General features: G+C 34.5%; 1 protein-coding gene across 3 annotated transcripts in view; it reads right to left on the reverse strand.

Moving 5' to 3' along the window:
- Window positions 1-3,297: 3,297 nt before the first annotated feature.
- Window positions 3,298-17,314, reverse strand: part of LOC143051493 (acetylcholinesterase-like) — a 46,640-nt gene continuing 32,623 nt past the window's right edge. For all 3 annotated transcript variants that reach the window (XM_076224367.1, XM_076224366.1, XM_076224365.1), the window contains exons 2-5: window positions 12,719-14,001; window positions 10,578-10,845; window positions 7,422-7,573; window positions 3,298-3,793 (exon numbers count right to left, since the gene is read on the reverse strand). In XM_076224367.1, the coding sequence (XP_076080482.1) occupies window positions 3,684-3,793; window positions 7,422-7,573; window positions 10,578-10,845; window positions 12,719-13,985 (1,797 nt within the window). In that variant the 5' untranslated portion in view covers window positions 13,986-14,001 and the 3' untranslated portion in view covers window positions 3,298-3,683. The remainder of the gene's footprint in view (window positions 3,794-7,421; window positions 7,574-10,577; window positions 10,846-12,718; window positions 14,002-17,314) is intronic.

The following is a 17,314-nucleotide window of genomic DNA, read 5'->3' on the forward strand; positions in this document are numbered from 1 at the left end:
GACCCCATCCGTCCGTCCGACTGTCCGTTCAAAATAAATATGTCGTCAAAGTTTTTTCGAAAAGGAATAATTAAATATTTTTATATGCAACTCTATAACAATGAGGTCTACCCACTTGTTTTCAAATAGTTTGCAATTTTATAACAGTCTGAGCCATAGTACATAGGAAATTTCCGTCTTATTTTTCTCTGCTCCTATTGAATGGTCTGCAGTCTGAAAAAAAAATGGGTTGTTGGAGTAAGCAATTTTTATATTAGTTATGCTCAAGTATTTTAATCGAGTCATGTAGACTAGACTTGTTTATATCCGGTATAGGTCTTTTTTATTCAGTTATTGTATGTTCTTTTATTAATGATTTTCTATTTCAACATCAGTAAACTGTTGATTATAAATCATCACTCGGGTTTTATAACTTGCCCAGCTATGTTGTATGTGAGTCTAGTGATGATATAGGTTAAAACCGTTTTAATTGAAGAATATTAGTTTGTGGACTATTTTTTGAATTTTGCTCCTTAGCTCATGTGGGTTAAAAAGGCCATGTGAGTTTTTGCCATCACTTGGCGTCCGTCGTCCATCCGTCGTTTTAAGAATTCTGTCCTCATCTTTACGGTTAAAGGCCGGTAACTCTAGAAAAAAATAGGAAAATTATCGAAATAAAAACATAGCTGTTTTTAATGATCTTGTAATGGGTGTACATAAAATGTAGAACCATACTCCAGTTATCGAGACACAGACGTATATGTTAGACGGACAATGATGTCCAATACCCCCCCCCCCCCCCCCCCCCCCCATGCATGCTGTAAACTGAAATACATTGTGCAAGAAATATTGACGTTGGTAACTGCAACACCATCAGCAAGTCTCGACAGGGCTCCTTCATTTCTGTAGTCTTTAATATTTTTGGTCATTTTTCTCCTTTTTTTATATGTTTTGCTCATTTTTCTCTATTTTAAAACCCTAATTCGCCCCTCGTCAGTTGAACATTAAATACTTCTCTACGTAAAGACGGGTATTTCGACGCTTTCTTACATATGAAAATCAAGCTATGTTCATATATGATACATACATATCACGTTCTGCATGCGCCTGACTGGTTTCAGGAATTGTATAAGTTAGTCAGCTATACCGTGTGATGCGTTTTCAGATTCATCACTCAACTACTGTTTACTGAAATATTTGAGCATGATACATCAGTAAGCGGTAGCTTACACTTTCACTTGTTTTTTTTTTCGTTTTTTTTTTTCATTTCATGGCCTTTTTATAGCAGGTTGGGCTTTGCTCATTTTTAAGATACAGTGACCTATAGTTGGTTTTTTTTTTTTTGTTTCAATTGGTCAATTGTGGAGAGTTATTGTCTTATTGGCAATCATACCACATCTTCTTATATTTATAGATCATGTTCGAATACTTGTATAAATAAACAAAACATCAATAAATCAAGTTTTAATCGGGATGTAAATTAATTATTGGCATTATGTTGAACGACCATACTTAATATAACTTATATAAAGGTATACAAATTAATGATTATATACAAAGTATCATAGGGTTAAAGGTTGAAACAGTTCATATGCTTCCTGTTTTCCTGACAGAATGTCCTGTTTTGTTTTAAATGCCCGTTTGAAATCTAGATGATAAAACAACTCCTATAAAAGCAACCAAATGAAATGTATTTGGCGATGAAAATAAGCAATAGACCTTAAATAATTTCATTTTCGCAGGACAAGTTCAGAAACATAAATATATTTTTTTGTCTTTTATGTTCAATTTATTTTGTGATTTCCTCAAGGTTTTGTTTTATATTTTTAATTGAAATTTAATCAACCTATAAAATAAAATTCAGAATGGAAATGGGGAATGCGTCAAAGAGACAACAACCCGACAAGACAACAGCAGAAGGTCACCAACAGGTTTTCAATTCAGCGAGAAATTCCCGCACCCGGAGGCGTCCTTCAGCTGGCTCCTAAACAAATATAAATACTAGTTCAGTGGTAATGAACGCCATACTAAACTCCACATTGTACACAAGAAACTAAAAACACTACCTCGTGTATAACCATTTTGAGTAAAAATGTTAATAAATAAACATAGAATGCAGAGCACAAGGAATCACAGCATCTATCTCGAACAGGAAAATTTGAAGGAAACCTAACGGTGATCTACAATTAAAATTGAGAATGGAAATGGGGAATGTGCCAAAGAGACAACAACCCGACCTGCTTATAAAGCCTCGTCATTTGAATTCTGGTGAGTAGTTGTATCATTGATAATTATACCACATTTCCTGATTTTAATACTAAACTAACTTATTGTCTTGTTCCTATACAGTAATGATGCTTGGAACTGTAGATTTCCATTATAGAAGACCAGGACAGTAGGTCAATGGAATGTCACTTGTTCATTAGTAGACCAGGTCAGTAGGTCGATGATTTCATCGTATTGTGATGACATTTCTTTAATAAAAAGATGCAAAATGTGATTGCGTAAAATATTTTAGAAATGATTAGATAATTGTTTAAACTATTCTTCTAATCGCTGTATTCTCCAGACCAAAAAAAAACTGCAGTAATTGGCTATATAACAACAGCAATTGAATGTCAAGTCGGACCAATTGACACTGTTTCAATATTCAATTATACAAGAAAACAATCATAAAACTATAACTTTGGTACAAACAGAACGATCATATTAAGGTATAAACAAAATAAAATGATTAGATATCAATAACTCACATTTTTTTTAAATGTAACTTTATAAAGATATAAATCAAATAAATACACAATTTATCTAGATGAAATAAAAACATAAAGACTAAAGTCTACAAAAAATGCAATGCAATATTAACAGTTTTATCAAATTGAAACAGACTGAAGTTAGTTATTATGTGCAAAGTGCATTAGTTAGGAGATACTTCCCTTTTAACTTTTAGAATTATATGCAAAAATGAATGAAATCCTACCACTGAAAGTTACTTGCCTTTATTTTTATGCCCATTTCTTTATTGTAATGATCATGTACTAAAACACAGGAACACAAAAACCACACAAATGAGAATTTAAAAAAAAATCATACAAGACTCCATGAAATTAGTGTTTGTCTGGAGTAGCAATCAAACAGTATAATAAAAACCAAAAATAAATTCAAACAAACTTCAAAAATAAACGGACCGAAAATATATGTTTTGATAAGATTAGAACCACAACAAAAAAGGCATTTTGTAGAATTACTTAAGAGTATACTAATGACTAGAGATGGCTGTATGTGAGTGACAACATGTTGGTTTTTAAAATATCTTGGTTCAGATAAGTTCTTATTTTAGTTCATGAAATAACATTTGGATCAATCAAGAACTTATTAATTATATAGATGTACTGTTCCTAGGATCAATGATCAAAAGTTTTAACAAATGGAACTATAGATGCTACAGGAAAGCTATGTTTAAAACGAATTTGTAGATATTCGTTGTTGTTCTTGTTGCTATATGTAACTGGGGGAAACCTTTTTTCACGTACCACAAGTAATAAATCACGTAACACATACGCATTTTGTACGCTTCATATTGCACGCTGCTATTTTACATATTAGATTTGCATTGTTAGGCACTTTTAATTGATGTTTAATGAGGAATGCACTTCGATGGAATTATTTTCATTAGTTTTGAGGTAGCTATTTTCAAAGGTTCATCACTGCCATAAACGGGAATATATCCACATAAAGGTCAAGGTTACTGCTAGCATGTGCATAGATACGTGCAGACTGCTTCCATTGTTCACACATGTATTCAATGTTGTGGCTGAAAAAGAGAAGAAAATCGTAACTTCATCAACATACATGTATTTTATATTTAATGGTAATACAATCCTTGATATTCTACTGTTTGGCTGATCCTAACAGGATTGAATTTGACGCTGAATCTTACACAAATCAAACGATCATTTTACAATACATGTGTGCTGTATATGACCCGGGTTTAAATTCCTGTCTTAAATTTTGATATATATCACAAAAAATTGTAAACCTACTATTTGATCAACTTAAGTTAAAATCAAGCCATACAATTGAAATCTTAATTATAAAGGCATGGGATCGCATTGCAAGGTTATAGTCACATTGTTATCTCATTTGCATGTTAGTCCATAAAAGTATTTGAGATTCTCACAGATGTTAATTTAATAGACTAGTGAACACCACACCTGCATAATTATTTAATTTTTACTATTAGCAGTATATGATGTTTACTATTTAATAATATTTGCATTGTGTATATCGTTACATTCTGTCTGTCTTTAACTACTCGAGGGTGTAAATGTGCATTTCTTAAAACGTATAAATTCATATTGAAAATATATATATAATGAAAAGAGCTAAGATGAAATTTGAAAAAAAATAGGCAGGACAGGAGTTTTGAGTAAAAAAAAGGCAGGATGGGCAACTTGGTAAAAAAAAAGGCAGGATGACAATTTGTGTAAAAACAGTCAGGATGAACTACTAAAAAAAGGCAGGACCGAATAGAGTAAAAAATAAAAAGGCAGGACAGAGATTACAACTAAAAAGAAAGCAGGACAAATTTTTCCATCCTAGCCCCCATAAAAATCAAATGGTAGCTCCCTAAGAGTATATAAAATTTAGATTTTTTTTCTAAATATATTTTTTTATAAATATCTAATCAAAATTAATACATTTTCTTAACTTGTGTCTTGTATAAAAGGTGCTTATGGCACTTAGTATAGAGTTGGTTCAAACATGATAATATCGAACACTTCGTATTAAAGAGATGGTTCAAACAGGATAATATCGAACACTTAGTGTAGATATGGTTCAAACAAGATAATATTGAACACTTCGTATTAAAGAGATGGTTCAAACAGGATAATATTGAATACTTGGTAGTAAAGAGTTGGTTCAAACAAGGTAATATCGAATGCTTAGTGTAGAAATGGTTCCAATAAGATGATATCGAACACTTGGTAGTCTAGAGATGGTTCAAACAAGATAATATCGAACACTTAGTAGTCACCGTGTATCATCAGTACACCGGATATAGGTACTAACCAAGCGGGCATGATCGATTTTGACCTTACACGGTAACGAAAATCTTTGTTTTGCATTATCAATATTCAATGTACATTTCTCAACATTTGAAATTCCTGCTCCCAAATAATTTTCGCATCGATTTTTTTCTATTCATAAAACAAATTTGACATTCTACTAAGAACAATTAACTTGTACAAGCGCAAATAGTTGTGAATGTCAACACCAACTTTCAATTTCGATACAGTTGTGGAGACATTTACATGTTTTATCTGAAAGAAACCTAATACAGGGCAAAAGTAATAGTTACCAATCACAAACCTACCTGTGATTACGTATTCCTTGAAACTTTTTGGGTAATAAACGAGTATGAAAATAAAGTTTTTGTGTACGGTGTGCAACAACTTAACTATGCACCGTACATAAAGATTTATGTGGTCAGCTAAACACCGTACACAACGCTTTTTTAGGGATAAAATATCGAAAAATAACATATGTATGAAAGAGTTCAATGCTAATTATTGAAACAGCTATATTTATTACAAACACACATTGACCTTTTATCAGAAAAAGAGTTGCAATGAATATAGAATTATATCGGATGAGACGAGGGCCACCTTCTTTGACAAGTATTTGCACATGCTTTTGCAATGTTTTAGTAATCCCTCTTGTTTTGGGAAAATAATGAGACATCTCTAATCATCAACCTACGACCAAATCATTTCTTAAAACAGCAATTATGTTTAGATTGAAGTACACATAGATATTATGTGAACAAAACAAAGATTTTCGTATGGTAGTGTAGAGTTGGTTCAAACAAGATGATATCGAACGTTGAGTTGGTTCAAACAAGGTAATGTTTACCGCTTAGTAGTGTAAAGCTGGTTCAAATATGATAATATCGAACACTTGGTGTAGATATGGTTCAAACAAGATAATAATCACGTCCAAATATGACTGCATAATCACGTCCAACCATGACGACATAATCACGTCCAACCATGACGTCATAATAACGTCCAACTATGACGGCATAATAACGTCCAACCATGACGACATAATCACGTCCAACCTTGACGTCATAATCACGTCTAACTATGACGGCATGATAACGTCCAACCATGACGGCATACTCACATCCAACCATGACGACATAATCACGTCCAATTATGACGGCATGATAACGTCCAACCATGACGGCAAAATCACCTCCAACCATGACGACATAATCACGTCCAACTATGACGGCATAGTTACATCAAACCACGGATGGCATACAAAATTATGAAAGGATTAGCAGATATATTAAAAATTTTGAGGGATTATCAGGATAGCAAAGCTGTTTAAGAAGCTAAAATTTAGCAGAAATTTAGAAATTACACTGAGTGTTTTACCTTCCACCTCATTGAAAGCAGATTCCAGAAAGGTACACCTGTCAAATGAGACAACTCAAAATTTTACCATTTTATTAATTATTATAAAGTGTTTGCCCATGACCGAGGTTTATTCCGGCAATTACACATGTTACACTTCCAAGTACATAAAACCTTCTACTTTCTCTCAGAGACTAAATAAGGAAGAGTTATGAAAGTTTGATAATATGATCATGTCATGGGAAAGACAATTTGATAATATGATCATGTCATGAAAAAGACAATTTTAACCTTGCAACAACGGAGGTAAACTAATGTACATGCACTGCAGTTCCAAAATATGTCATTTGGGTTAATTGAGATTTTGACCCATGGTCAAGCCGGGTCCCTATTAAACTCTATTTTATCCCGTGATTACTTTTTACAGCAAATGCCCTTATATGAATGTTAATATTTTTGTCTTAAGTCATTTAAAGACATAACCCGTTAAAAGCATTGTACAAACAGTTAAAAAAAGCACGGAATAATAACTAATAAATACGCTTTGTGACAATAATCCACCTGATTTTAGTATCCGCAGTTGTATCAATAGTAAAGTAACATTTCTGTTAAAAAAATAAAATAAATTTGCTTTCTGTCAGAACATGCATCGTTTCAGTACTGAAAAATATCATTTTATTTGTTACGAAAAATCTTGTTATCATCCGCTCTCGTACTGGTTATGATTGTTGCTAGCTTGCTTAATGTCCAGTGGGTCCAGTGACAAGTATTTCATGCAAGACGCTGATTTATGGATAAAAACAAACTATAGTAAATACCTACATGAAATTTTTAACCGTGGTATATACTGTGACCAGAACAGACACGTTCTAGTAAGGAATACTTACATGTATTTTTTAACCGTGGTATATACTGTAACCAGAACAGACACGTTCTAGTTAGGAATACTTACATGTATTTTTTAAACGTGGTATATACTGTGACCAGAACAGACAGGTTCTAGTAAGGAATACTTACATGTATTTTTTAACCGTGGTATATACTGTGACCAGAACAGACACGTTCTAGTTAGGTCTATTGTTTCCATAGCAATTTCTCTCCCACCTTGCAATAAAGCGTACTGGTGGTTCTCTGAAGTAAACTGCTTCCATTTTTGAACTTCCGGATGACTACAAATATACAAGTTAAAATATTACATGTTCAGCAGATACATGACTTAAACGGGGTAAAACGATTTACAACTGTCTTGTTTTAAACTATTGATACAGATCAAGATGACTATAATCACCCTTATATTGATGTGCATGGATTGAATGTGTGTGTTATATTGATGTGCATGGATTGAATGTGTGTGTATCTTCTATCATGTTAAAAAGTGTGTGTAATATGAAGAAAATGTAATGTAACAATATAACATAAACGCGTTGATACATTAAAGAAGCAGCTCTTTTTATAGGGATTCTTCAATAGTTGGTGTGCTGAAATTATTTCAAAATTTTATTATTCGAGTGAAATATGGCATTTTTTCGATATTGCATCAAAACTGCCTTGAAAACCAATTGGCTTAAGAATTTTATTTTATAGATATATTAAGTTAAACAATGGTAAAACAATTATTTCTTATATAAACAGTTTAGCTTTTTTATATACATTTGTATTTTCAAATTCCAATAGACATTCTTCGGGTCTTGAGTTCGCATGCAAATATAAGAAATTCAGAGAAAATAAGCACTTCATCTTTGATAATTACTTTTTCTTAGTACTTTGTATCGTACCTACAAAATAAACGCGCAGTTTGTTTTATTTGGATTTTTGATCACGGACGAGTTACATAATAATATTTTTACAGAAGTGTTTATTTCAAATAAGTACGGATCATATATCTGAAAACAGTAATTAAAAAAAAACAAATGATAGTTTTACTTCAAAAAGATCAGCATGTTTTATTGAAACCTCTGTGCTTTCGACACCACCACGAACTCGACACCAGTTAGTATCGTCTCAGTTGTGTCAAATTAAACAAAGAATAGGCTGATCAAAGGGATATTTGTTTTATGTAAGTATGCGTGCATGACAATGCATATTCACAAAGATCGGAAGAATGTAAACTATGAACATTGGAATGTTGTATTATAAGTAAAAATTTGATATACAGTGAAACCTGTTAAAACCGAACCTCTTCGGGACTTAAGATTGTGTTCGGTTTTGGCTGATGTTCGGTTTTACCAGGTTCACAACGCATACAATTTGATATAGAAAATGTTTGGTTTATACAGGTTTTCGGTTTAAGCAGGATTCGGTTTAGCCAGGTTTCACTGTAGTATATATATCGTATAATAATAATCTGCATATGTTATTGGCTACTAGAGGAACAGAACATTACTGTAATATGCTATCTCAAAGTCAGTATGGCCTTTCAGAGAAAAACAATAGATTCAAGACAACACTAGCACCGGCTGTGTGGATTTCTTCTCATTACAGATAAATGGTGTTAAATTTTGTACGCCAGACGCGCGGGATCGTATAAAAAATACTTAGAAGTGACGCTCAAATCAAAAGAGTTCAAAGGTCAAATAAAGTACGAATTTGAGAACTACAAATTCCGATTTTATTCTAAATAAAAAATCTACGTAATGCAAGATGCATGATCGGCACCAAATTCATATTGTCGAGGCTCAGCCACAACAACTAACCGACTGCGATGTCGAGGCTCATTTATAACTAACATTATATTGTGGGTCTCATTGGGGTCTAAGCGTGACGCGGGATTGCCGATTTTTTGTAAGCGGGACACGTGAAAGTCCCATTATTGTGTCGTGAAAATGGGAAATGAGGTCTAGCGGGACCCGGGAAATGACAAAAAAATGAGAATTGCTGACGTACATAGTGTAAGCGGGATACGGGAATCTGACAAAACAGTAAGCGGGATCCGGGATCGGAACCCCCCAATGAGACCCCCTATATTGCGATGTCGAGGCTCATTACTCTACTGGTGGACTATCAGTCTCCGAGGGTATCATCAGCTCAGTAGTTTTAACAAACTTTTCTCAAATTGGTCGTTTATAAATTTTGAAATAATTAAGAAACTAAGGTTTCAACTCCCTCAGGCAAAGTTGACTTTAGATGAATTTGGCTACTTATTTTAGGTATTTTTGTCATAAAGCTCCTCAACGGTTTCGGTACTTATACATCTTCGGATTTCAAATGTTTAGCTTTGAGCGTTCCTGATGAAGGTAAATCCAGAAAAGCGCTTCGAACGCATTGAATAATTAAACGTGTTGTTTTCAAATTTTTACAACTTAATTCATATTGCAATGTCGAGGCTCATTTACAACTTACATTATATTCCGATGTCGAGGCTCATTTACAACTTAATTTATATTGCGATGTCGAGGCTTGTTTACAATTTACAATATAGAATCATATTCAAAACAGTGTAGCTGTGGCCATTGATTGACAACCTTGAATTATCCCATTGACTGGGGCAGATTAGGTGAACGTGTGTCTGTAACGACAACTGCTCACTACTTACTTATTATAGAATTTAAACTGTGGGGTCCCCAAAGGTTCTTAACGCCTTTAATATTAAAATAGTTCGAAAAATTAATCAGGAATAACTTTATGTTTTGATTTATATTATTGATATAAATCAAAACATCGTGTTATTCCTGATTAGTTTTTCTAATTTCTTTATTTAGGTGTTGATAACCTTTTGTGACCTCACAGTTTAAGTGCCTTTAACAAGTACATAGTGAGCAGCGGTTGTTACAGCGAACGTTCACATAATCTACCCCAGTCAATGGGATAATTTAAGGTTGTCAATCAATGGCCACAGCTACACTGTTTTGAATATGATTCTATTGCGATGTCGAGGCTTGTTTACAACTTAAATCATATTGCGATGTCGAGTCTCATTTACAACTTAACTTAGTATTGCGATGTCGAGGGTTGTTTCCTCCTTACATTATATTGCGATGTCGAGGCTTGTTTACAACTTACACTATATTGCGATGTCGAGGCTTGTTTACAACTTACATTATATTGCGATGTCGAGGCTTGTTTACAACTTACATTATATTGCGATGTCGAGGCTCAGCAATAGCAACTTATGTAGTCGAGTATCAGTCCCAACATTTTACTACTCACTGATTTGTCGAGATATCAGTTTCTTACCCAGTTTTTGCAAAATCTGTCCAATAATCCATCATATTTCTACACAAAAACTGTTCATTGCTGCTATATTTACGGTTGATTAATTTTAAAGGCACTCCGAATACATATTCTACTTCATCCCCATGTAAAACACCGGCCCACTCCGGCCAATCACGTGCTGATGTTAACTGGTCGAAGAAGTAACCATAAAGTGTCCCGTTTCTGTTAGGGTAACGGCTAAGAAGATCGGCCATGTCTGCTACTGGACATTTGAAATTAAAATCTCCCGCTAAAAATAAATTAATGTACATGTATTGACAAATTATTTGAGAATATAAAATTTAATTTTGAATGTAGCACATCATCTGACTGACTAAACATGTTTTTTTTTTTTTTTTTTTTTTTTGTCTTTTACGAAATAACCGTGACGTCATCGACTATTTTTTATTAATAAATCCTTAAATCAAATCATAACGAATGACTGTGATATTTCTGTTTGTCTATTCAAAATATGTGGTGTGCACTTTTCAATAACGCGGCATGCGGTTTATTCAGTGTGAACCATATTTTGTATGTTATTTCTTCATCTATAGATGAGAGCAAAATATTGCAGTCATGCCTCAAAAAGTCGTAAATACTAGTTTAATTCAATAGCGATGGGTTATAAAGTCGAAAATTAATACATAACAGAAATTTCAATACCTAAATTAATATAGACAATGTACATGGTCTTGTGGAGATTTGTCTCTTTGGCAATCACACCAAATCTTCTTATTTTCATATTTGTTAGCCGTCATATTAAATTTTCGTTTATTTTTTTGGCTCAAATCAGGGTGTCGTTAAAGTGTTTTATATTAAAAAAAAAAGAAGATGAACGTGGTATGATTTCAAATGAGACAACTCTCCACAACAGACCAAAATGACACAGAAATTAACAACTATAGGTCACCGTACGGCCTTTAACAATGAGCAAAGACCATACCGCATAGTCAGCTATAAATGGCCCCAATATAAATATTTATCCTGCGTCATTTTAGAATTGTTTATAGCTGAACATACGGTATGGATTTGACTCATTATTGAAGGCCGCACAGTGAACTTTATTTGATTAAATCGTCATTTCGAATCTGGTGGGTAGTTGCATCATTGGCGGATCCAGGGAGGGGTGGGGTGGGGGTCCGGGGGTTCGAACCCCCCTTTTTTAGGCCGATCAATGCATTTGAATGGGGACATATAGTTGGAACCCCCTTTGTCCTGGGTTAGGACCCCCCTTTTTAAAATGGCTGGATCCGCCCCTGTGCATCATTGGCAAACCCTTGTAGATTTCGAAAAGAACAGGGTTATTCCCCTTCAAGGCAGCACTCGCACCCCCAAAGAGCAGGGTAATTCCCCTTCAAGGCAGCACTCGCACTCCCAAAGAGCAGGGTTATTCCCCTTCAAGGCAGCACTCGCACCCCCAAAGAGCAGGGTAATTCCCCTTCAAGGCAGCACTCGCACCCCCAAAGAGCAGTGTAATTCCCCTTCGAGGCAGCACTCGCACCCCCAAAGAGCAGGGTAATTCCCCTTCAAGGCACCACTCGCACCCCCAAAGAGCAGGGTAATTCCCCCTCAAGGCAGCACTCGCACCCCCAAAGAGCAGGGTAATTCCCCTTCAAGGCAGCACTCGCACACGCAAAGAGCAGGATAATTCCCTTTCAAGGCAGCACTCGCACCCCCAAAGTCGAAAGGTATTATTATAACTTATTTCCAATCCACTATGAATAAATGTGTTTAAACTAATTAGCATACCGCATCTTCTTATTCTAATATTAAAACAAAACTTGACTATTTCTTTAACTAAGAGCCTCTCGTCTTGTTATTGATACTATAAAGACAAACAATTGATAACAATAAAACTTATGAGGGTCTAGATAAGGGTCCTTCATTTCTGTATTTCGTTTATTTTTCTAGGCCATGTTTCTCTATCCTTTATACTTATTGCCCAATCTTCTTTTTTTACAATATTTCTGCACCTCATTATTCTCTATTATTTACTTTTAGTCTCAATTTTTCTCTATTTATAATTTGTTGAGTCAATTATTCCCCATTTAGTAAACCCCCCTCCTCACCCTCATTTATAATTGACACGTGATATGTTCTTTAATTTCCTGAAGGACACTTACCTATATCGTCTAAGACGTCAAAGTAGTATTGTGACGTAGTTGCATTACTCCAGGCATTGTAATATAACAAAATTGCATCAAAAAGTAATCTGTCTTTGTCTCCATTAATAAAAGACAAGCCATCTTGTGATACTATATATGGAATCTCCTCTATAAAATCCCTCCGACTCATATTTCTACGTGTAGGATAATTCAATTTGTCTATTAAATAGTATAAAAGGAAAAAACTGCCTTCATCTCTATTGAAACCAAATAAAATGTCTTTATTTGCAAAATAATCAGTTTTCATAATCTCTGTTGGACTCTTGTGAATAAAATAATTATCTAGCGTAGGTGCAAAAGGCCATTGCACATGCGTCATGGGAAGATTCCATGCTTTATTAGTTAAATCGTCTGTTGAGGTCTGTCGTAAACATTGAACAGTTTCTGAAGCAGATTTTCCTCCACAAGAAACTTCATCCGCTAAAAGTTGAGCGTATTTTATTGCAACGTCTGGTGTTTGATATGCCCATGTCGAAAGTAACGAAGCACTCTGTAAAATTGCACGTTGAAAATAGTTCTTTGATAAATCTGACGCCATTAAATAAGAGACGCTTGCAGCTCCGGCGCTCTCGCCAAAAATAGTTATAGAATCTTTGCTGCCCCCAAAAGACTCGATATTGTTATATATCCATTCTAGGGCAACAGCCTGGTCCAAAAGTCCTGCATTCCCAGGCGCTTCGGAATTACCCATATATAAGAACCCGTATGGACCGACCCTATAATTTATCGATGCAATAATCACATCGGCGTATGCTGATAAATAAGTTCCGTCGTAAAGGTCAAGAGTTGAAGTGCCATAAATATACCCACCACCAAATATCCATACAAGAGTTGTCAATTTTTTCCCTGAGGTTGTTTTTGGTTTCCATATATTTAAATAAAGACAATCTTCGCTACTATTTGTATTATAATTCCACATTTCCTCACCAATTTGACCTGCAGTATTGTTAAATGTATGGAACTTAATTTGTGGACATGAATTTGGAAGCACTTTACAGTCTTTCGTATCTGACCAGTTTTGTAACGGTTCCGGTCGTTGGAATCTCAAGTCTCCGACAGGTGGCGCAGCAAAGGGAATCCCAAGAAAAGTAGAAACGATTTTGTTACTGTATGATGCCTGTTCAAAGCCTCGAATTCGTCCGTTTGTTGTTACTACTTCCGGGTCAACAGAGACCACTATATAAACGGTAAAGGCATGCACCAAAACGACCACATAGTTTTTCATTCTCCTGACTTGGTTTCTGAAAGAAAAAATGATTTTTTTATCGACTTCTAATCCGTTTTTTGAAATGAAGATTTCTTAACAAATGACATGTACCTCTTTCTTGGAAGGAGAAGGATCGTTAAGACAGGAAAGTTTGGGATTGTTTTCCGTATACACCATTAAAACAAAGAATACTGTAAAATGCAACTCCAGTAAACTAGAGGCTATAACGTCTGGGTTTTTTTTTTTTTTAATCTGGATCAATATTAACAATCTTCAGCAATGGACGATCTCCAATATTAAACATTAAAACATATAATTTCTGACTGATTCCATTGTTGTTGTTTGTTTATTTCTGTGGACATGTTTTTTTTTCTTTTTTTTTACCATAAATTTCCTGTAAAAATTGCTACAAATGATCATTAACTATATACCCAATGGACCAAAGTTTGGTTCAAATAAAGCCTTGTAGTGTTATAGTCAAAGATTTAGGTAAAAAAAGTAATGACAGGCGACGGACGCAATTGAATGTGGAAAAGCCACTTGACCCTATTCGTCAAATGATAAAAATAAATGGGGAATGTGTCCATGGGATACAGATGATGCTCCGCTTACATATATAAAGTTAATCAAAGTGCATATTAGTATTTTTCCCTTGTAAAGGGGCATAACTCTATAACAGTAAAAGTGACGCCAAAATTCAAACTTGGTCTGTGTTTTGTGATAATAAGCATTGTGTAGAAGATTCATTATATTTGGTTGAGGCAAACTAAAGTTAGAGACCGGAAATTAATTTCGGGACGTACGTACACAGACGTACTGACGGACGTAGTATAGACGGACAAGGGTAAAACGTAATCCCCCCGCTCGGGGGCAGAAAAACATCATAACATGGTCATTGGTGTGGTGACGCCATTAATTATTCTAACATTATCTGTAACTTAGAAACACCTTAATTTGTTCCATTTGTATGATGTTTGTCTTTAAATAATTTCACCATTACATTTTAATCAACAAAATGTTGTATGCAAAGTTAATCAAAAGACGTATCTATACATTTAACTGACCGTGGCACATGACAAAAAGTAAAGTAAATTTACAAAAACATGAAAAATACAGAAATATAAGGAATATTCAAATCGGATATTCCGTTAACAAATGGCAAAATCAAAAGCTCAAACACATCAATACGAAGAATAGATACCTGATAACGAAAAATAAATACCTGATAACGAAAAATAAGTACCAATTTACCTTACATGTAACCACCGTGAGAAATGATCTAAAACTTGACAAGAAAGTTACAGCATACAGAAAAAAAAAGTGTAAATGTATATCTATTGCTGTATTGTCCTATAAATGTCAAGTATTTTGTCATTATAAATCGATCTTTAGAAATTATTTTGTCTATGTATATATATTTATATACTGACTATAGATTTCAAATGTTAAAAACGCGCTTTAAATTCTTGTCTCGAGTGCTCTTCAACTCTTCGGGTATTTTTCTCGCGTATTACATCACTTCAAGACACTCGATTAATGAATTAATCAAAAAATGTTCAACTGGTTTAAACATAGATTGAAAGGAAAAGTGTTTACAACTGGTTTTAACATAGTGTGAAAGAAAAAGAGTGTACAACTAGTCAAAACATAGCGCGAAAGGAAAAGTGTTTACAACTGGTTTAAACATAGCGTAAAAGAAAAAGAGTGTACAACTAGTCAAAACATAGCGCGAAAGAAAAAGGGTTCACAACTTGTTTAAACATAGCGTGAAAGAAAAAGGATTTACAACTAGTCAAAACATAGCGCAAAAGAAAAGGGTTTACAACTGGTTTAAACATAGCGTAAAAGAAAAAGAGTGTACAACTACTCAAAACATAGCGCGAAAGAAAAAGGGTTTACAACTGGTTTAAACATAGCGTAAAAGAAAAAGAGTGTACAACTAGTCAAAACATAGCGCGAAAGAAAAAGGGTTTACAACTGGTTTAAACATAGCGTAAAAGAAAAAGAGTGTACAACTAGTCAAAACATAGCGCGAAAGAAAAAGGGTTTACAACTGGTTTAAACATAGCGTAAAAGAACAAGAGTGTACAACTAGTCAAAACATAGCGCGAAAGAAAAAGGGTTCACAACTGGTTTAAACATAGCGTAAAAGAAAAAGAGTGTACAACTAGTCAAGACATAGCGCGAAAGAAAAAGGGTTTACAACTGGTTTAAACATAGCGTAAAAGAAAAAAGAGTGTACAACTAGTCAACACATAGCGCGAAAGAAAAGGGTTTACAACTGGTTTAAACATAGCGTAAAAGAAAAAGAGTGTACAACTAGTCAAAACATAGCGCGAAAGAAAAAGGGTTTACAACTGGTTTAAACATAGCGTGAAAGAAAAAGGATTTACAACTAGTCAAAACATAGCGCGAAAGAAAAAGGGTTTACAACTGACTAAAACATATCGTGAAGGAAAAAAGTGATTACAACTGAGTCTAATCAAAATCTTGCGTTTAATCAAAAACTTGGTTAGGTTGCTGTCTAACTAGTTATCTCATATTTAAATATGAGTATGCTCGAGTGAACATAGTGTAGCTTGACAGTGATGTATATGATTGCCAATAGTTGTTGTCTCATTATCAAAGAACGCGGGTGTCTGCATATAGAGTTTGGTGCACAGCGTTAAAGGTCTACATATAGAGTTTGCCACACAGTGGTTTTAAAATGTCTGCTTATAGATAGGTATAGGAAGATATGGTATGAGTGCCAATGAGACAACTCTCCATCCAAATAACAGTTTATAAGTAAACAATTATAGGTCAATGTATGGCCTTCAATACGGAGCCTTGGCTCACACGTAACAACAAGCTATGAAGGGCCCAAAAATTACAAGTGTAAAACATATAGCGTTTGTTTAATGTCTGCATATAGAGTGTAATGCATATAGAATTTGGCGAACAGCGTTTAACGTCTGAATATAGAGTTTGACGCACAGCGTTTAATGCCTGCAAATAGAGTTTGACGCAAAGCGTTTAATTTCTGCATTAAAATTATAGAGTTTGATGCATAGCGTTTAAGGTCTGCATATAGAGTTTGACGCACAGCGTTTAAGGTCTGCACACAGAGTTTGACGCAGAGCGTAAAAGGTAAAAGTCTGCATAGAGTTTCACGTACATCGTTTTAGGTCTGCATACAGAGTTTGGCGCAGAGCGTTAATGGTCAAGGTCTGCATATAGAGTTTGACGCATAGCGTTTAATCAAATGGAGAAAATGTCAAAGAGACAACATCCTGACCAAAGAGCAGACACCAGTCGACGGTCACCAATGGATCTTTGGCGTCTTTAATTTTTGCATATACAGTTTG

Source organism: Mytilus galloprovincialis, chromosome 11, assembly GCF_965363235.1.
Source record: "Mytilus galloprovincialis chromosome 11, xbMytGall1.hap1.1, whole genome shotgun sequence".
Classification (NCBI taxonomy): domain Eukaryota; kingdom Metazoa; phylum Mollusca; class Bivalvia; order Mytilida; family Mytilidae; genus Mytilus; species Mytilus galloprovincialis.